This window comes from Zootoca vivipara, chromosome 1 (assembly GCF_963506605.1).
Source record: "Zootoca vivipara chromosome 1, rZooViv1.1, whole genome shotgun sequence".
NCBI classification, from domain to species: Eukaryota; Metazoa; Chordata; class Lepidosauria; order Squamata; family Lacertidae; genus Zootoca; species Zootoca vivipara.
In genome coordinates this window covers 33,166,180-33,186,994 of record NC_083276.1, presented here as the reverse complement: position 1 = coordinate 33,186,994, position 20,815 = coordinate 33,166,180, and the positions used below count along the sequence as shown (strand labels likewise).

The window sequence follows — 20,815 nt, the reverse complement described above, 5'->3', positions numbered from 1 at the left end:
AAAGAAAAAATGCAACACTCTGATCCAGTGCTATACCATGTATTTCCAGCAGTAAAAGTATGAAAAGCCACAGGATACCAGCTTTAAGGTCAATTCACATTACTTTACATATACCAGAGATTTCCAAACTGTGCGTTGCGACACGTTAGTGTATCGGCTGCAGTGTGTGTCGCGTGAATGCTCCCCGTGCTCCTCCCGGGGCTGGAAAGGGGTTAGTTTAACCTCCAGTTTGCTAGTAAAACTGAATTACAGTGGTACCTCTACTTACGAATGTTTCTATTTACGAACGGAGCTCCGTCCGCCATCTTGGATGCGGTTTAGATAGGATTTTTTTCTACTTACGAATTTTTAGATAGGGTTGCTTCGACTTACGAATATTTTCTTCCAATGCATTCCTATGGGATTCGACTTACAATTTTTTTCTACTTACGAATGTGCGTTCGGAACGCATTAAATTCGTAAGTAGAGGTACCACTGTACTATGTCGCGAAATGATGCATGTCTAAAAAGCAGGGTGGCCATTCATCCTGGAATTCCTGGACATCTCTTCTTCTGGGGGTCTTACATGTCCATCCAGGAGGAATTTTGCATTTTAAACCAAATGCCCTGGATTTTGGGACACTGGTTAATGCGCTGGCTGTGGCGGGTGTGGGTGGCTCAGGCTCGGTGGCGGCCGAAGGGCTATCAGGCCATTTCCCTAAAAAAGCTCAACAACCTTTTGTGTCTAGATTTTTACCTCTTGAAATATGGCAAAATCTCACTGAAAAGTATGTCAACAACATGAAAAATTTGGAGAGCTCTGATATATAATATGATGGAAACTTCTTTTTGCCTTACATCTGAAGGCAGTGTCAAAAGCAGCCATCTAACTGTTCCACATGGAAGTCCCAAACGAGCTGAATTCATTCTACAGCCAATAGTATTTTGATTGAACATACCTGTAGATTGTCGTTTCCTACCCCTCTTTTTGGGCTCTGTATCTTGAGGAGAATTTTTTACAATAGGAATGGGAGAACTCTTCTTTTCCTTTGAATCTGTAGCATCAACAATTCTGAAGCCAAGAGAACTGGAAGGACTACTCTCTGGAGTATTGTCTGCTGTCTTCCTTCCTCGGCGTCGCCTTTGGGGATTGGTCAACTCTATAAATGTGTCTGCTCGTAGCAAATCTCGATTCTGACGAGTTGTACGGCTACTAAGTCTTGATGATTTTGCTACTGATGGAGGAGCAGACTTTGTCTTTCTTATGCCCTTCCCAGTAGCTTTACTTGCAAATCCGGTTTGCTTAGGTGTATTCTGCTGACTCCGGGAACTGTATCTTCCAGTACTCTTACGCTGGCTGTATTGACCTGAGATGCTGGTTGCAAGTTTTGCAGCTCTTGTTCTTAAAGCTAGTTTTACTTGAGGTTTTCTTGATTTGGAGAAGCTGTAAGAAGTTACAAGTATCAATTTCTGTGATACAACTAGTATCTTTGCTCCCATCTATTCTTCAGAGTTGTGAATTTAGCACTCAATAAACCGTTTTAGATGGATAAATTTGCACTGTCTCAATAACTGTCAGGTTGCCAATTATAGCACGACAAATTCTTCTTTGCAAATTTAAAAATAAGAAGCTACCCATAAAGGTAAGGTTGCAACCAAATGGTTATCCTATATTAATTGCAAGTACACACCCTAAACAAAACACTATACTCTTGGGTGATTCCATATCAAGTGATCCAGCTTTTTTTACCTCATGTCATCAAATTTCCTTAATACACTTTTTGAATCATCAAAACCTTTAAAGCTCAGCCCAGGGTTGAGATATGTCAAAGCTAAAAACACCAATCTCTTCAAAACTTCACGGGCTTTAATATATGTCACATGATGGACTTACTTAAAATATATGTACAAAATATTTTTTTAAAAAAATGTGGTCCCATTGAGATCCCAAGATGAAATTTTGCAGGTAGCTCTTAGAAATATTAAATAACCAATACACTTTTTGGAAATTTTTAATCCTATTTTTAAAATCACTTTTAACAAATTAAAATTTTGTAACTTAAATTTACATTTTTAAGTAAGTTGATCATGTAACATATCATATTAAAGGCTGTGAGAATTCTGCATGGATAGAGCCAACTTGGTGGCTGATTTACCTTTCATCATCCTCTTCTTGATAATCAGAGTTGTCCTCATCCTCTTCATCTTCATAACCTTCTTCCTCACTATGTCCAGTATCTTCATAACTGGTTTCATCTTCCTCCTCTTCAATCAGTTCTTCAGCCTCTTCATCACTTTCCACAGAAGGTCTTTGTCGGGATGAGAGGCGTCTGGAACGCTGCTTTGGTCGACATTCTGGGCAAAACCAGTCTCCATCGGGAACAACCTAACAAAGAGGCAGCATGCCTTTGTAAAATGCAACTACTACTTATGGTTACAATTTAAAAACAAAACAAAACAAAAGTTGAATTACCTTGAGCTTTGGCCTTATACAGTAAATATGATAGCCTCGATCACAGCCATCACACAGCACCATGCATTCAGCATCTCCTTTCTTTCTGCACATTTTGCAACGAGCATTTAAGATAGATTTGGACCAGATTACACTTCGCTCTAGTGTTGAGAGGTGGAGGAAGATTTGAGAGAGGCTAGCAGAAGACAGAAGTGATTCTCTCCAGCGGTCCAAGACTGTTTTATGGGAACGGCCACCATCACTGGCATCTTTACAACAAAGAGTGATAAAGAACAATTATGCTGCAAACCTCCCAATAATTGCATTCATTATACAAAAACAACTTATTCATAGGATTAGAGGCCAGGTACTCTTAGGGTTCAGAAACTGGCTAAATAACCTGTAGGCAGGGGGAGAGATGCAAAGCAGGTTTCTGCTGCCTCTTTAATGAAGTAAGAATAGCTTTGACAATTCTCCCAATAGAGGGAAGTAAGGAATAGGATCTTACAATGACATGAGTTGGGTGGTGCTATTTAACTTGTTCATAAATGATAAGGAGTTAGGGGGTGAGTTAAAAGGCAGACAAATTTGCAAACACTACCAAATTGTAGCTCACCTGGGGAACAGGGAACAACTCCAAAGGGATCTCATTCCAAACATGGGCAACAAAATGGAAAATGAGATTCAGCAAGAAAAAAGTGAGGCATACTGGGCCCAAAAATCCTAAATTCACATATACATGGATTTGGGATCTGAACTGGTTGTAGACTTTCTAATAAAGCCATCTTGGGGCCATGATGGATTAAAAAGTTAACTCAGTTTGTGGCAGCTATGATAACCTTTTTATCCTGTCTTCATTCTCTCTTGATAGGGAGCGGTATCTTATTACTATATTTACTCGAGTCTAATGTGCCATCGAATCTAATGTGCACCTTAATTTTTGCAACGTAATTTGACCAAAAAGGTGAACATTAGTTTTGAGAAAATATGGTATGTCACCCAATGGAATGGTTCCTGTTCAGATACTCATCCAGTCAGCCTTGCCTTCCTCTAGCAGGGCATTCCGTTCCAAGTCCACATTTCCATTTTTCTTTCTGCTGCTTATTTTTAATTTTTAATTTTTTACTTTTGCAAACTTCAGGGTTCCCTAAACATGCTGATACATTTCTCTTGTTCTAAATCACCCCATTTTGATTATAATCCTCCTGGCACTCACCACATGAGTTTGCTATTAGAAGACATCATGATTAAATAAATAAATCAATCATAAAAATGGAATCAAATTATAAATATATAGGGCATATCACTTACAGACAACTGGGTGTTCATTGTAAGTACCAAAAATATGAAAACTGATTATTAAAGTTACAATTTGCCTGATGCCTTCCAATATTAAGAGAATATCCTCACTCTTTCAAAGACAGACAGACAGACACACACACACACACACACACAGCATTTCCCAATAAGCAATTCATCCATTAAGGAAATGAAGTATAGGCACTTGGGTGATAATCCTTTTTGAAGCTTCATTACCCTCAACAAATAAGGATTTAGGTGCTCATAAGGCAATAAAAGCTCCAAGAATTTGCATAGAATCATAGAGTCAGAGAATTGTAGAGTTGGACCCAGAGGGTCATTTAGTCCAAACCCCTGCAATGCAGGAATCTCATCCATGACAGAAGGCCACCCAACCTCTGCTTATCAACCTCAAATGAAGAACAGTCCACCACCTCTCGTAGGAATCTGTTTCACTGTGGAACATCTCTTAGTTCTTCCTGATGTTTAGTCAGAATCTCCATTCCTGTAATTTAAATCTTTTGGTTCAGGTACTAGCCTCCAGAGCAGGAGAAAACAAACTTACTCAAATTTGGGGACCTTCTCTCCTTCTCCTTTCAGTTAACTTGCACTTTTTCCCCCAAACCCAAACTGTCAGTTTCCTTAATTCCTGTTCCTTTTATGTCCACTTCTTCCTCTAGTACAGCTTCCCTCTTTTATCCCCTTCCTCTCTATTCCCAGTTTATTCTTATTTTAAAATATTAATATTTTGTCTTTCTAATTTATTTCAGTGAACTCTCCAGTTCTTTGCCCTCAGGGAGGGGACCCCACCCCCGGAAACTTTTCCATCTCCCAGCCTCCTTTACTCAGTTCCCCCTTCTCCACCCACCCAGGCACAATGGCTCTCCAGTTCCTGCATGACTGCTCAATGCCTCATTCCTCTGAGTAGAAGAGATGGCTATCACCTAGGAGTCAGTCAGGACAGACTTCCTGGCTTGGTGGCAGACCAGGCACAAAGTAGGAAGACTTAGGGGTGGGGGTTGAGGAAGACAGGAAGAAAGAAGGGAAAAGCCAGAAAGTACAGCAGTCACTAGGTCCTCCTTCTTTCAGTACAACCATCCCTTTTGCCCCCCCCCCTTCCTTCCCCTCCATCTCTGGCACCAACCACACTTTCTATTCATTACTCCATATTTCTTTCTTGCTTCCCCTCCAACTTTGAATGCTTCAGCCTCCCTCGCTAATCAGCTTCTGCTCCCACATGTGCTTATGCATTGCACAGACCTACTACTGGGCAGGCTGCAGCACTGAGATAGCCTAGGTACACTGAAGGCAAGTTCTAAATGACTTGATACCAGATTATATGAAGGGCTGCCTCTAACTGTATCAACTGGCCCATTCCCTCAAGATCAAGAGGAGAAGGCCTGCTGCAAGCTTCGTTCATTTGGAATACAAGCAAGGCCTTCTCTGTGGCCAAGTCCTGATTCTGGAATACCAGCTGGCACCATCACCTGTTACATTTGTGTCAAGCTAAAGTTCTAACAAGCTTTTGGTTTGTCAAACACTTGAATGCCTATTTGAAGCGAAGCAACCACAATCCTTTAATTCAGATGTAGCACTATGTCAGGCAACATGGTTTGTCACTCTACTTGTGCTAATGGAGAAGTGAAATGGGAGCAGTCTGCTTTCACAGTAAACCATTGACTACAGTTTATTGCAACATGCAAATACAGCTGCCTAAGTAGAAGTAGATTCCTCTCCCTTAATGTTTTAGGTGCACTCGAGAACTTGCTCAATATCAATAGTGAAGCAGGTTTTGAGTAAGGGACAGTGTAACCCTGTCCTGACTTTTTTCTAGTTATACACTGCCTTCACAGAGGAAAACTTTGATTTCAGAAGGCACTGAACCAGTTCAAGATATATGGTTGGGTTTCAGTTTGGCTACAGAGATCGCTGTAGGATTAGGGATCTTTTACAGGTCAAGACACCAAAATAAAGGTAAATGTTCAGTGAAATAAGTTTATCCTTAAGCTCTTCACTATTCCTTTCTAAAAAGACTTTCACAACTGTGATTCTATGTGGTGGTATTTAATCAAACATTTCCAATACTGTATTACAAGCAGATTTGGCTGTGCAAGGAACTTTCCCTCCCTCTCCTTTCCCTGTCGCCCCCCCCCCCTAAATCTGCTCTGGATGTTTGGAGGAAAGCAAACAACAGCTTTGGTGGGGCTTGTGGGAAGAGGCAAGGTAGGGAAAGTTCTGTTGTGCAGCCAAAAGTGCTCATGCTCGTGGAAAGGTTTAGTTGGATACTGCCCACGATTTCAAAGCTGCATTGCTATGCTCAAAAGGTGATCATGGAACTAATATACTAAAGACACCTGCAGCAGATGAAATGATTAAATATAGAATAATGTCAATCATTTACCATCTTTCTGACTAGACTGATCTTCTCTTTTCCTCCTTTTATCCCCTTTTTGGTCTCTCTTATTTTCTTCTGCATCACCTAGTGTTAAATGCATACAGTTATTTCAAGCCTGGTTTGGAAATAAACAGGAACCTTTCACTAGCATGCTTACCCTATTTTCCTAAAACTAAGCAGTTAATGTTGATATTTGGATTTGCATCACTATCCAGAGCTGTGTTACATCCCAAGCCTCTTGAAATGATGTATGAGTACATTCCCAGATCAGTACAAAGGGATAGGAAGAGGTGCTTCCTATTCCAAAAGTAATATGCCTATGCTCGCAATACACAAGATGCTTTCTTACCATCAGGGGTATCAGCTCCTGGGGGCCAAGCCCTTTTGGGCCCCCTGAGTATTTGGGGGGTAGGGCCCACCCCCTCAATGTCCAAAAGCGCAGAGGCAAAGCACGGAGACACGCGTAGTACAGCTCCAGTGGCCTGCTCCTCCTCCTGCCACCACGAAGGGGAAGGAGGGTCGAAGCAGCCTCCCATCGGTGAAGGAGGGAAGGAAGAAGTGAAGGAGGAGCCCCCTTCACTGAAGCCCTGCAGGTGCCATGTTTGGGCTCTGCCTCCGGTTCCTCCTGACGTCCGGACATTGTACACAGGACGTAAATGTCACATGTGGAGTCACACGCATGACATTAGCCCTCGCAATCTGGCAACTCTGCTTACCATCATTCATCATTTGCCAAGTGGATCACATTTCCTCCAACATTTATGAACACACTGAATCAAGGAAGTGAATCTTGTGTTCAGGTGTGGCCAAACACCCACACAATCCATTCATCCCACTTTTGTGGCAGATTGATTTCAAAAATGTTCCAGGCCACCTGACTCCAGATTGGCAATTCTAGAGCATTTTCATCACCATTCTTATACTTTCACCACAAGGACCCAGGGTGGGTTGCAGCAATTTAAAACACAACATTTAAACACAGTCTAAAGCAATTTTGCATTTGTTAAAACTTGTTGAGCATAGTAACCGGCAGTTTGTCGACACATTCTTTGGACATGGACTATTCTTTTGTTCATAACCAGCACAGGGCTCTAGAATTGGTACGTACCAAGTGGAGCTTTGAGGAATTTCCGTTCAATGCCTTGCTGTATTTGAAGCAGTGCTGATGCCAAGTAATGGACAACATTATTCACGGGCTGCGGAGTGCTTGTATTCGTTGAAGCGGTGCTTCGAGGTTCAGGTTTTAATACAATCAATCTAAATTAAAGTTTAAAATTAATCAGTTTTAAACTACATATACTTTTTATATTGGTGGTGTGAGCAGAACAAGAGTGTACAAACATGCATTCTATGGACTTCATTAAAATAAATAAATAAGCATTTGTTCCACAAGTAACTAAGTACACAAATCAAGTTTAGTTTAAGTAATGTATATGGAGAATAACCATGAAGTCTGTCTTGGCACTTGCATTAATACATATATAAATATATTAATATAGTAATTAATATCGATTTCCATGGATACTGTGCTAGTAACTTCTGTGCTAGTAGATACTGAACTAGTAACTTCTATATGTTGTTGTTGTTGTTTAGTCGTTTAGTCGCGTCCGACTCTTCGTGACCCCATGGACCATAGCACGCCAGGCACTCCTGTCTTGCACTGCCTCCCGTAGTTTGGTCAAACTCATGTTCGTAGCTTTGAGAACACTGTCCAACCATCTTGTCCTCTGTCGTCCCCTTCTCACTGTCATCCCACTTCTATATAGGCCTCATCAAAAGAAATGAAACTTTTGAGGTAGTGTTTTCCAGGTGCTATGCTTTCTGCTCCAAGTTAGATCTCAAAAGAACATTACCTGATATCACCTTAAACACACTCTTGTGTGTTACAAAATCCCAAACAGGGCCAGTTCACACAATTTCTTACACAATCATTTCTGTATAGCAATTGTGTATAGCCAGCATATACCCAGTAATGTGTGATTAGCACACTCATTTTCGCACAAGTATTAACCACAAAAATAAGCACTAATCACAGCCCTTAAGTACAGAAAGCAAAAGACCTACACAATTGATTCACCTGACACAGAGTATCTGTGTACAAAATTTATCTTATGTGAAACTGTCCTCAGCAGTACAAGTCTAATATGCCATCAATGGTGTTAAACATAACTTTAAACTGTAACACAGAAAGAGCACAATTCTCAGGTCAATTAAATCATTTATGGAAAATCTCACAGGTGTCATCTCAAGAAACAGAATACAGTGGTACCTCGGTTTACGAACAGTCCTGTTTCGGTTTACGAACTCCGCAAAACCGGAAGTAGTGCCCCAGTTTGCGAACTTTACCTCAGTTTATGAACAGAAGCTGAACAGTGGAAGGCCTCATTAGGGAAAGCGCGCCTTGGTTTAAGAACGGACTTCTGGAACGGATGAAGTTCGTAAACCGAGGTACCACTGTATTGGAAAGAAATAAGGGCTACAATATAGGTGCTTTGCGATTTGTTAAACCCCAAAACAAGAAGAAAAATTCAGCAATAGAAAATAAAATTAGTTTAGAAATCTTATAATCCAAATACATTGATATATTTGAGTTGCGTAGATCAAACACACAATTTTAGTAATGAAATAATGCAGCCATTATTTCACAGTGAAACACCTATACTATTTTATTGCCTCACGGAACTGAAAAAAGGATTGCTGTCTCTTGACATCATAATTGGTAATAATAAATAAGGTGTCATTCGTTCAGCAATTTCCAGAGAAATCCAAACATCAAATATACTTAACATGATTACAGCATCACTACTAGGGCTGTGCCAAATTTTTGTCCTCAAGTGTTTTCAAAACAAAGCCATGCTTTTGAGGGAGAGTACCCACCCCGCCCCACGGCCCATATGTTTATACATAAATGTATTTGCTAAAAATACCACAATGCAGGGAAATGCTTTTATTTAAGAACCACCCCCCTCAAAAATTTCATTCTTCACTGGATAAAGTAGAGCAAAAGGATGAAAAGCAAACTACCCATCCCAATATTAATTTTAAATAGCACAAGTAAAAGGTTGCTTGTATTACCTGTCTCTTGCAATACCTCTTGCTTGATTATCTACTTCCATCTCTTCAACATCATCAGTCACAGTTTTCATTATACCATTTTCTTTGTTTTCATCATTTAGTAACTCATATTGCCCACTTTCTAAGGCTGTCCTCCAAGTTTGCCTGTCTGTTACCTATAAAGCATAATACATTTATTGAAAGGCTTAACACAAAGATTTAGTGTAATATGAACTGTTTGCCTGGAACCTATCAACAGCTGGGCAGCTGCACTCTGCACTAACTGAAGCTTCAGAATTGTTTCCAAAGGCAGCCCCACATAAAGCACATTGCATTAGTCCAACCCTGAGATTACAAGAGCATATATTACTGTAGCCAAGTTACCCTGTCCAGATATAGTTTAGCTACCAGTCTAAGCCGATGGAAATCACTCCACACCACAGGGGCCATCTGTGCCTCAAGTGACAGCAATGGATCTAGGAGAATCACCAAACTACGAACTCACTTCCTTCGGAGGGAGTGTGACCCCATATAGAGCAGGCTGCACTCCAGACATAGGAACACAGGCCTGAATCACACTGATATAGCAGAAATGCAAAATAAATTTAAAAATGCAGAAATGCTACTGCCTCAAGTGAAAGGCAGGAAAGTAACGGGGGTTGCTTCAAGGAAATGGAGCTGGAAAAGTTTCTTGTGAGGCGACTTCCTGGCTTCAAGCACTGGGAGAGCTAACCCCACTTTTAAGTATAACATCACAGGAGAACAAGAAATAACCAGCACTCCCTGTCTCTCTCCATCGTACAGGGTGACGAAGACAGTTTCCATACCAAAATCAGGCCGAAACCCAGATTTATATGGATCTAGAAAATTTGCCTCCTCCAACAATACCTGGACCCGGTTGGCAACCACACTCTCAAGAACCTTCCCCAAAAGGGGACATTTGCTATTGGTTTAAAATTATTAAGATCTTCTGGTGTGAGGGAATGGTATTATGTCCACAGAGGTCAAGCAGGTTTTAAAGCATCATATTCATCATAAAAACACAAAAAATAAAATACCTTAATAGAGCCCAAAGTTCCTTGATAGATTCTGTCTTCAATATCCAAAAGAAAGTCTCTGAGTCTCAATTCAAGCTGCTTTTCTGCAGACATTGGAGCTGCATCATATGTATTCTGTGTTTTCCCACGTACTGGATACAACTTGCTTTCATTTTGAGGTTTCTCTGTAAAAGTAACCAATACCTTAAGTAGCAGTTTCCAAATGAACATTAAAATCTCAAGAAGTTACAGCTACTTCAAACCAAGACCAAAAGCATGCCACCTAAAGAAGAGTTTGGATTTGATATCCCGCTTTATCACTACCCGAAGGAGTCTCAAAGCGGCTAACAATCTCCTTTCCCCTCCTCTGTGAGGTGGGTGGGGCTGAGAGACTTCAGAGAAGTGTGACTAGCCCAAGGTCACCCAGCAGCTGCATGTGGAGGAGCAGAGACGCGAACCCGGTTCCCCAGATTACGAGTCTACCGCTCTTAACCACTATACCACACTGGCTCTCACACCACACTGGCTTTCTAAACACACTAAGAGCAGTATAGACAGGTGACTATCGCCAAAGCCAATTACATTTTTTCTCCCAAAACAGAAAAATCACATCAGCTCAAATGACCACAAATAAGGAAAGTGTAAAACCCAAGACAGCTTCAGATAAGAAGGTTGTTATTTGGAATGCAGTGGTAAATTGCTATTGCAGAGGGGTAGGGAACCTCTGGCTTGCAGGGTGGTCCAATATGTCCCATGAAGCCATTTCCCTCAAACCACACCTGTCAATCAACTGACTGCACTTGTGATGCCAGTTAAAGGGTGAGAGGGTGGAATTCAATCTTGCACTGACGGCACACGTTCCTAGCAGAAAACAGGCACCCACAGGTTGATGAGAGAAGCCACCTGTCTCATTTGGCCAGCAAGGCCAATTCTTCTAAGGATCTGGGGACATGGTTCCTCACTCCTGTGCTATTGTATCAAACAACATCCATAAACTATATTTTTTCTGGTTTGTTTTGTGTAAGACAACACTTTGTTTTCCAGCAGAAAATGGCAAGCTAGGCTATGGCTTTGAACATTACATTAAGCCATAGTTTACACTAGTTTGTTTTAATGTGAATGAGCAGGTGCACACTGCTTTTTCTGTGGTGGCTCCGTTTGTGAAATGTTCTCCCCAGAAAGGCTCGCCTGGCACCTTCATTGCATATCTTTAGGCATCAGGCAAAAATGTTTCTCTTTAATCAGGTCTTTGGTTCTGGCTGCTTAACATTCTATGTCTTAACATTTAAATGTGTTCGTGGGAACAGGGGTTATTGGTTTGTTTTCATTCTTGTTCATGTTTTTAATTACATATTTTGTGTTCACATTTTGTACTGAATAGGGCTGGGTGATATCAGCTTTTCAACATTGATATCACCAGCCCAACATTGTGATAGTGACACATTGCGACATCGGGAAAATTGAGGGAGGAGAAAGCTGCATTGGCCCTGCTAGGCACTGGGGTGAAACTGGTACCTGGCACAGGAAGAAAGGAGGCAGTGGAGAAGGTAAGGCGCAGGCAAGCCCCACCCACGATATACTCAATAAAATTCAGAATATTTACCTGAAATGTGGAATTTTTCTACAGCAAAACTGTCCAGTTGTTTAGATATTCTGTTTTTTTCCTGCAAAAGAATTTCCTTTAAGGCACTTTCCCTGTATCCTCTGGAATTGAGAGCAGCTAGAAGTTGGTTCAGTTGTTCCTGAGAACTGTAAAAGCACCACCGGTTTGGTTTATGTATTGGCAACGACACCTGTACAGTAGCACCAGTATGGAAATCTTGGTGACTGTTAGAGGTAGATTCTGTCTTCAAAGACTCTGAAGTTTTAATAGCAGTCTGAGATTTATCTGCAATGTGACTCTGTACATTATTTTGAAATGAAGACGGCCGAGGCAACAACATATCTTCTGTAAGACCAGAATAGTCTTCTTCCACAAATAATCCTGGAATAGATGGGAAAACCCAGTAGCGTCGGTATAGGCGGTCCCGGCCCAAAGGAGATATATTTGTACAGGCTGTGGCTTTCTGAATCTTTTCTGTAAGTTCCCTTTCTTTTGCTTGCTGTTCCTGTTTTAAAGCTTCTTCCTCCTCTGGAGTGAGTGGCTCACATTTTTCACCAGTTGTCTCTATTTGCCTTGCCAGATCTTTAAAGCCATTCTGTCTTCTTCCTGAAAGAGCAAGCAAAAATGTTTAATTTATTTAATACATTACCTGGCCACTCACTGACCAAAGTGACAACTATACATAGTACAGGTAGCTTAGAGTAGCACAAGCAGGCATTTACCCAAACAAATAATACAAGAAAATTTCAAGCAGGTAACAAGATATCGTAACTTTTAAATTTCTCTTCTGCTCTTTTTGTACCATCAACTAATGTCTTTATAAGCCCAATGTGGCTTCATTCACAATTTTTATATGGAAATTCTGTATTCTGCATGTTTCTGACCTGATTTCTTACATTTGCACGCCAGCTCTCCTTCAAGGAGCTCAAGGCAGTGTATATGGCTCTTCTTTCTTCCTCTTTTATTTTCACAACCCTGGGAGATAAGTTATCCCAAGAGCACCTAGTGAACATAATGGTTAAGTGGGTCTCCTCAGTTCTAGTCCATCACTCTAACCACTACTCTCCTGTGCTGGCTCATAAAATGAGGGGAAAGGTTTTGAACCTTAGATACAAGCATTAGAAACCCATGATGGAAAAGAGTAATGAATGAGGCAGCCTTAAGTATCAAACTAGATCAATGGAATTATAAATCCATCAAAAAAATAATGAAGCTCTAACGGGATGATGCAGGTAGTGAAGTTAACTCTACTCTTGCCTTCCATTAAAAACCCTAGAAGCAAGAACTTACAGCAATAGAAAATCAATACATAGCAATAGAAATGCAATAGAAATGAATTTACCTCCTCTTCTCTTTTTGTTTGGCACAATGTCATCTTCCTCATCTGTCATAGCATCTAAGTCTTGCTCTTTTGATTCAGTTTCTTTGCTCTCTGTGCTTGTATCAAGCTCTTCCCGCTCCTCCTCACTAATAGACATACCAAAAAATATAAAGCCCTCCAGGTTCAAAGAGTTATAGGGAATTGCACATGCATAGCATATTGTAAAACACTATAGAGCACAGTCTGCAAAATTGCATTGTGTGCCACATTTTAAAAAAAAAGACACACAGAATAAAGTTACTCCCACAAGCAGAGAACTCCAAATCTTGCAATGTCCACACAGTCACATTTACTGGAGATGAAAACAGATCTGGCTGGGCTGGCTTTTGATAGGTCACATTTGATTTTCCAAAGTGTTTTATAATAAAGATCAATGTGCATGCATGTGTATTGAACTCTTTTACTATGTTATCCCACCTATAGTATAAAATTTGATATATATCTTCCTGTGAGCATATTAAGTAAATATAATAACCAGAAAGCAAGATAATCTAAGAAGTTATTATTGTTAATGGAAACACTTAAATTGAAACTGTGTACATTAACCCGAGCATGTGAAATTAAGCACCATCCTAATTATATATGTAAATATTAACAACTGATCATACCCAATAGCTATGTCAATTGCAGAATTTTTCTGCTCTTCTTTCAGTTTCTCTTGCTTCTCTTTCATCTTTAGTTCTTGTCCTTTTAGTCTTTCTTCTTTTTTCTTGCGGATTCTGATGTTATAAAATACACACAGATGGTTAGTTGGAGCATGTAGTGTATTCAACCATTTCTTCTAATTACATTGCTCTGCTGAAAATAATGCTTTTCAGAAAAGGGGTGCGGGTGTCGCTGTGGGTTAAACCACACAGCCTAGGGCTTGCTGATCAGGTCGGGAGTTCGAATCCCCATGACGGGGTGAGCTCCCGTTGTTTGGTACCTGCTAGTGCCACCTAACAGTTCAAAAGCATGAAGTACAAGTAGATAAATAGGTACCGCTCCGGCGGGAAGGTAAACAGCGTTTCTGTGCGCTGCTCTGGTTCGCCAAAAGCGGCTTTGTCATGCTGGCCACATGACCCGGAAGCTGTATGCCGGCTCCCTCGGCCAGTAAAGCGAGATGAGCGCTGCAACCCCAGAGTCGTCCGCAACTGGACCTAATGATCAGGGGTCCCTTTACCTTTACTGAAAAGAACAGAGACCTAACGTGCAGGAGATCCTTATGTACATCTCAATGCACAGAAATCTCTGGATGAAGGCCATGGTACATAATAAATATCGCTAAAATAAATAGTACTAAAATATTATTGTTCAACAGATGAGCATATGTTTTGCACTTGAAAGGTCTGAGGTTCGTTCCCTGGCGATAGGAAAGAACTCCATCTGAAACATTGAAGAGTTGCTGCCGGTCAGTACAAAGCACCTTTCCCCAAAGAAACACCTGTGGATGCCATGGCATGCCCAGATATCTTTCACTGCGTCTACACAAGGCTGTCTTCTGATATTTTCCCAGCACACTATCAGGATCATGGGGAAATCAGGAAGCCCAAGAGGAGGAGAGAGCACACAGGACAATTATTTCACTACTTTTTTGCTGAGCAGAGAAGCAGGAAGTAATTACTGCAGCTACCAGCAAAGCTATGACGAGTGGGGGCTTATCCTACACCAATGCTAGACTTAGACTGCCTTTTCCTGCTCTTCCATCCATAGCTGAGCTTCCCCCACCTTTCACCATTTTATGCACTCTCTTTCTCTGTAGGTTCTCTTCCTTCCTGCTTTGTATGTTTTTTTTCTCCCCACCCCGTCCCACCCCTCTTTGTTTGGGGGTTTCTCTCTCTCCCACTCCATTGCATGTGTGTGTGTGTGTGTGTGTGTGAGAGAGAGAGAGAGAGATCAGAGTGTGCAGTACACACACACACATGGAAATAAAACAAGAGCAGACAGATACTCCCAGTGTTTTGTAACTGCTCATGTTCCCTACAGCAATGGTCATTTTTCACAATACTCTTAATACAATTCCAAATGTGCTCATAGGCTCAAAACAGTTGGGAAGTCATGATGATTTAAGACCAGGGGTGGGGAGTTTTTTTTCCAGACATGGGGACAAATTCCCAATGGCCACTGATTGACAGGGCCAGAGGCACAAGGGGGCACAACAATTAATGTAAATGTTATCTTTGTTCAAGTAATCTAGTTTCTACAAACACCCTTTTCTATCCTCCTTCTGGAAAAGCGAAATGTATTATCAGAGTTCAAGGAGTCATTCCAGCCAGGCAAAAACACTTAAGGAGTTTGCAAAAACGGGCCAGTTAAGGGTTGAAGTTGCCTTTTTTATCCCCCAGGCTGGTGGTTCATCCACTCTAGCAACCTGTGGCCCTTCAGATATTGTTTGATTCCAGCTCCCCTGAGCCTCGGCCAACACAACTAATGGTCAGGGGTGCTGAGAGTTTTACTTCAGCAACATCTGGAGGGCTATAGGTTCTCCACCCAGTGGAGGCTGTATTGAGCTAGCTGGTCTGGCTTGGTATAAAGGCAGTTTTCTGTTCCAAAGAGCAACTTATCTAGAACTACTGTTTTTTATGAAACTATGTAAAAAAAAGTTTGAAATAAGGTTAATCAAATACACCATAAATGTGTTTGCTTTTCTAAACTGGATTATGACAGACAAAAAGGTTTTACTACTATATTTCGAGTAGGCTCTTTCAACTTCTGGAAAAGCCCCTGTTTAGCTTTATCATGCTGATATTTGGGCATCTATGTTCTTGTCACCTTGCTGCTGCAGCTTCTCTTTCTTTCCGGTGCTGTTCTGCTTTTAACTCTCTGAATTCTTGTTTTGCCTGTCGTAATATATCAACAGAGTCCTCAATGAAGTCTCGAGTAGAAACAAGAGTCAAAAGCTTCCCACAGAGGGCATGGAGAATCTTCATCTTCTCCCCTAATAAAATGAATATAGATTGATACTTCATTACAGAAGTCACAGAATAATCCTTAGAATTGATCAGTCAAGCTTCATCAATAAAGTAATGTACCTATTTTTAATCTGTCAGTGACATTTGGGCTCATTAATCCATAGAGATTGACAAGATGTAAACCAAGAACAAGGAGGGTTGTGCCATTTCAGAGTTTGGCCACCTTGTTTCATGGCATAGTTTACCAATGGCATAGTTTACCATAGTTTACCAAACATATTTAACTGTGTGTATATGAACTTCTTGCAAGCTATTTTCCAGTCTAATATAAACATGATCCAAACAACTGTTCCATGCACCAAGGAGCTTCTGGACTTGTGTTTTTTTTAGTATGAACCCACCCAGCTTGTGCCATACGGCAAAACAGTTTTTAAACAAAGCGGTTTGTAATATATAATGGAGGACCTGCTGTTCAAACACAAAAGAGAAAGTAAAAATACCCAAACATTCATATACTACGGTATCAGTAGCTCAATTGATAATGGCTAATGATTCTTAGAAAATCAGACATAAGCTCATGCAGAAAATTAAAGAGAGACTTCCACAAGATACGTAGTGCAATCCATTGCAAAAGTAAGTCCGCTGCCTTCAATGGAACTTATTCTCAGGTAAACCTGTATAGGATTGCAGCCTAAATTACCTACCTAGTCCCGACCTGTATTATCATTATTATTTAATTAAATTTGTATAACTTCTAGGGCTAAAAGGTATTAGTGGTTATGCTTTAAGAGACAAAATAAGATTTTTCTTGACATTGTCCTAGTAAACCATTCTTGAAAACCTCTGTCATGTAACTTGACATATTAATTTGGCTCTATTACCCGATGATAGATCATACACAGAAGTACAGGTGAGTTTCTTCAACAACCCAGGATTATTCAATCTTAGCTCCATGCAAGCATCATCTGTAGCATCAAATCCTCCTCGCTTCTGGTAACGATATTTAGCATTGGCTGATGTTACATCTGCACCTGATGCTAGGATATGAAGTCTGAGAATCTCAGAAAGAGTGCAGCTATCAAGATCCAAGTTTTTCAAATTGCAACCTACAGTTAACAACGGAATTAGTGTTAGACTATTTAGCTACAAAGAGTTTTTAGCAAACAATGTGAATTATACTTTTTTAAAAAAAAATTGTGCAAAACATAACAAAAAAGTGAAACCCACACATACCCTGATGTAACTGGGGCCATGCAGCTGCCAAAGTTGCAACTGCAGATAGTGCAGATTTTGTGGGGTCTGCATCTTCATCCAAAGCCTCTGTTAAATCTTTAAGGAAATAAAGACTTTATTCTAGTGAAAATTAACACTTGCATTTCGGAGGCGAAGCAAGCAAGTCTTTTTTAAGCAATGCGGAGATAGCATATAAACTTGATATTTTTGTAAGTTGCCGTGCAATAAAAATATGCATACTACCTAAAAGCAGAGTAAGCATGCAGCACTCACTAAAAGCTTCTTGCATTGCACACAACTTGACTGCAAGAGCACAAGCACACACATGCAAAGAAAGATAAACCCATGAAATGCTCTTGTAAAAAAGGTTTACTGCAAGAAATTAAATAGCATCTTATTACTACAGTCTTATAATTACTTCATTATGATTATGCCTACAGAAACAAATTATGGATGCCAGCAGCCTGTCTGTGCAGCCAGTCAGTGCTGATTTACCACATTACACATGAGATTCCATATTCTACACAGTTGATTAGTAAAGCACATCAATAAGCCTGGTTCAGAAGTTTATATACAGCGGTATCAAGATTATCCAAGACAGAAGTTTCTAGTATCCCCGAAGATAGGCTAATAAGTATTATATTCCTGAAGTTATCCCCCCCCTTTTTTTTAAAGACTGAGGTCCTCTCACATCCCAGTTCAGGATCACTAGAGAGAACTACCAACCTCCACAAAGCAGAACTGCACTATCCTATACTGGACATAAGCCTCCAAAGTTAATATATTTTCTCTTTAACAGCTTCTGCCAAGTTATAAGTGTGAATGCTGCCCAACCAAAATATGAGAGCCATAACACAGAACTATGGGCATGCCTACCCTACAACTGAGAGTTTGTTTAGAATGCCTCAGTCAAAGCTATGAATGATTCAAAACAAAAAACTTGACTTTACAATTAAGCAAAGGAGCTTTCCATCTAGAATCTTGCAGTGGGAAGTTTTTAATTTAAGAGAGTCAAAATTTAACATAATATATGCATGAGAGAAAGGCAATCAGATACACACTAGCAATACCAATAGGTGGTAGGAACAGGCTACATACAACTAAATTACTCCAAACAGCAATAAAAGTTTCACTTGTGGGGTCCAAGGAATCTCATGTTCAACAATGACTACTGTTTGAGTGTGGAAAAAGCACATTTCCCCCTGCAAATGATTTCCTAGAAAGGATTTCCTCTCAACAGAATGACAATCTTCCTTGCACAATGAAAGAATCACATGCAGCTTTGCTTTCTCCCAATAAACCCTATTTCTCTGAATGGTGTGTGAGATCAAACAGAATTTTCAAATTGATGCACTTGACTCTAAAAAGCACACCTCAACTATATATATTTCTTTTGTGCACTATACCACAACTGTTATTTTACTGGTTCCAAAGAAGAGATGTAAAAGTACTCAACCTGGGGCAGGTGTGGGGAAATTTTGGTCCTTCAGATGTTGCTGAACTACAATTTCCATCACCCCCAGCATGTATAGCCAATGGCCAGTGGTGATAGGAATTATATAGTTCAGCAACATCTGGAGGGCAGAAGGCTCCCCACACCCGTGTTAAGGGAATGCAAACACTTAATCTAGAGAAAATGCCTTTGGCAGACAAATTCTGATAAAAATTGGCAGAGCAGTGGGAGGTCCCATCAATATTCTTGTCCTCGAGGTTAAAAACAAAACATGAATGCTGGAGGAAATGTTTCCGAGTCAGTCCAGTAGCCTATCTAGCTCACTCTTGCATAAACTCTCCAAGTTTCAGGCAGAAGTTTTTCCCAGCCCTTCCTGAAGATGCCAGGGATTGAATCTGGAGCCTTCCATGAGCAAAGCGGATTTTCTGCAACTGAGCTATGCCCCTTTTCTGTTTGCTCTTTTATTACTTTATTCAGATGTGACTGCTGTGTGTGGTAAAAATATCACTAGAAATCAACAAACAGGTTATTTGTTATGTGGTTTCTCTTCTCATACAAGTATGCAACAAATGAAACAAAAATAAACCACCACCTGAGCTACAGCACATCTTGGAAAGATTATTCAAAGTCTGCAAATGCTGCAATAGATTTAAAAGTATGCCCTTTGGAAAATAATTACATTAGCTAAGAAGTGTGCTATTACAAATCTGGACCACGTGTTCCAGTGTGTGGAATGACAATACTACTGTCATCGAAGAAATGAATAGTAAAGCTATGCACTGTTATGATGCCTAATTATTATTTAGCTGATATAACAAGAAGTCTTGATATAACAAGAAGCACTTGAAAAAAAGCAACAAATTTATCATGGCAAACTTTCATCCATTAAAGCCTTAGGACAATTAAAAAAAACTTTTTAGTTTTTGCACAAGAGACCAACATAGCTACCCCTCTGAAAGTTATGTAGCTTACACTGCTGGTGAGAAATAAGTATCTTCTGAATCTTCAGCAAAGCTACTGAATTCTGAAGAATTATTTTAATGAAAGGGATGTGTTAAGTTTTGAGACGTCTTGAAAACCTGCCAATGTGAAATTCCTGCTATGTATAATAATGGGAAAGCTTGCCTTTTAAAAAAAATTAAAAGAGCACCTGCAGTACATACCAGAATCAACGCTGCAGCTAGCACCTGACACACTTTTGTTTTTCTATAGCAATCATGCACACTGATGTGGAGCAATGTTAACTGAAATATTCCCGTGCATGCAAATTAGTATACGTGCCTATTAGTATGCAAGCTTTGCATTAAGAAGCACAGTTGAAATCTGACCTTTGGTCTCAGCATCAGCTATTTGGTCTTTGGCCACTTCTTCTTCTTCTTCAACCATGGCTTGAAAAATGGCCGTCAAGAAGAAAAACAGCAATTCACATAGAGGACCTTCACTGTCATTTCCAACAAGAGCTTCCTCTAAAACCTCTGTAAATAAGAGAAGGTGGACTTGTTCAAACTGCTACGAATACACAGTGAAAAAACTGAAAACTGTTCCTATGTTTTGTGATTGTCAAAATATTAATCAAGTCAATACATAGAATATTTGCCAAATAGGTCAACTAGAGAAACAATTGCTGTGATCCAGCAATTTATTCCAGGCTCAAGTGAATAGAAAGGCAGGTGGATCATCTCTCCATTTGTTTCAAAGAAAGAGCAACGTTCATTTTGCAGAATCCCACAGGGCAGCATGTGCACTTGAAATGAATGGGGGTATTTGGCCACATGAAAGATCCATGCATGCATCTGAGTACATAGTTGCCCAGATCAGGATGATTGCTGACAAGCAGCATATATGAAATAAAGAGCAGAGTGAATAAAATACATTAAAACTAATGTCAACTGGAGGCACCTAAGCCAACCTAGATCCACAGCTGTACTCCCAATATTGCACCATTAATGCATTCTGGGAAGAAAGAGAAACTGTTTATTTCTTCCCCCACAAAACAAAATCTGCAGACAGGATGTTTGCAAAATCTGCTACTCATGTT

At 40.2% G+C, this 20,815-nt stretch overlaps 1 protein-coding gene across 4 annotated transcripts in view; it reads right to left on the bottom strand.

The window, feature by feature from the left end:
- The window catches only part of BAZ1A (bromodomain adjacent to zinc finger domain 1A), a 40,046-nt gene that overhangs the window by 5,300 nt on the left and 13,931 nt on the right, over positions 1–20,815 (bottom strand). For 3 of the 4 annotated variants that reach the window (XM_035109475.2, XM_060272921.1, XM_035109504.2), the window contains 14 exons: positions 20,106–20,252; positions 17,325–17,420; positions 16,973–17,197; positions 15,952–16,117; positions 13,809–13,919; positions 13,162–13,286; positions 11,820–12,425; positions 10,238–10,401; positions 9,201–9,355; positions 7,234–7,382; positions 6,132–6,209; positions 2,453–2,700; positions 2,136–2,365; positions 939–1,423 (listed from right to left, as the gene is read on the bottom strand). In XM_035109475.2, coding sequence (XP_034965366.1) covers positions 939–1,423; positions 2,136–2,365; positions 2,453–2,700; positions 6,132–6,209; positions 7,234–7,382; positions 9,201–9,355; positions 10,238–10,401; positions 11,820–12,425; positions 13,162–13,286; positions 13,809–13,919; positions 15,952–16,117; positions 16,973–17,197; positions 17,325–17,420; positions 20,106–20,252 — 2,985 coding nt within the window. The remainder of the gene's footprint in view (positions 1–938; positions 1,424–2,135; positions 2,366–2,452; positions 2,701–6,131; positions 6,210–7,233; positions 7,383–9,200; positions 9,356–10,237; positions 10,402–11,819; positions 12,426–13,161; positions 13,287–13,808; positions 13,920–15,951; positions 16,118–16,972; positions 17,198–17,324; positions 17,421–20,105; positions 20,253–20,815) is intronic. The other variant, XM_060272924.1, reaches the window with a different exon arrangement.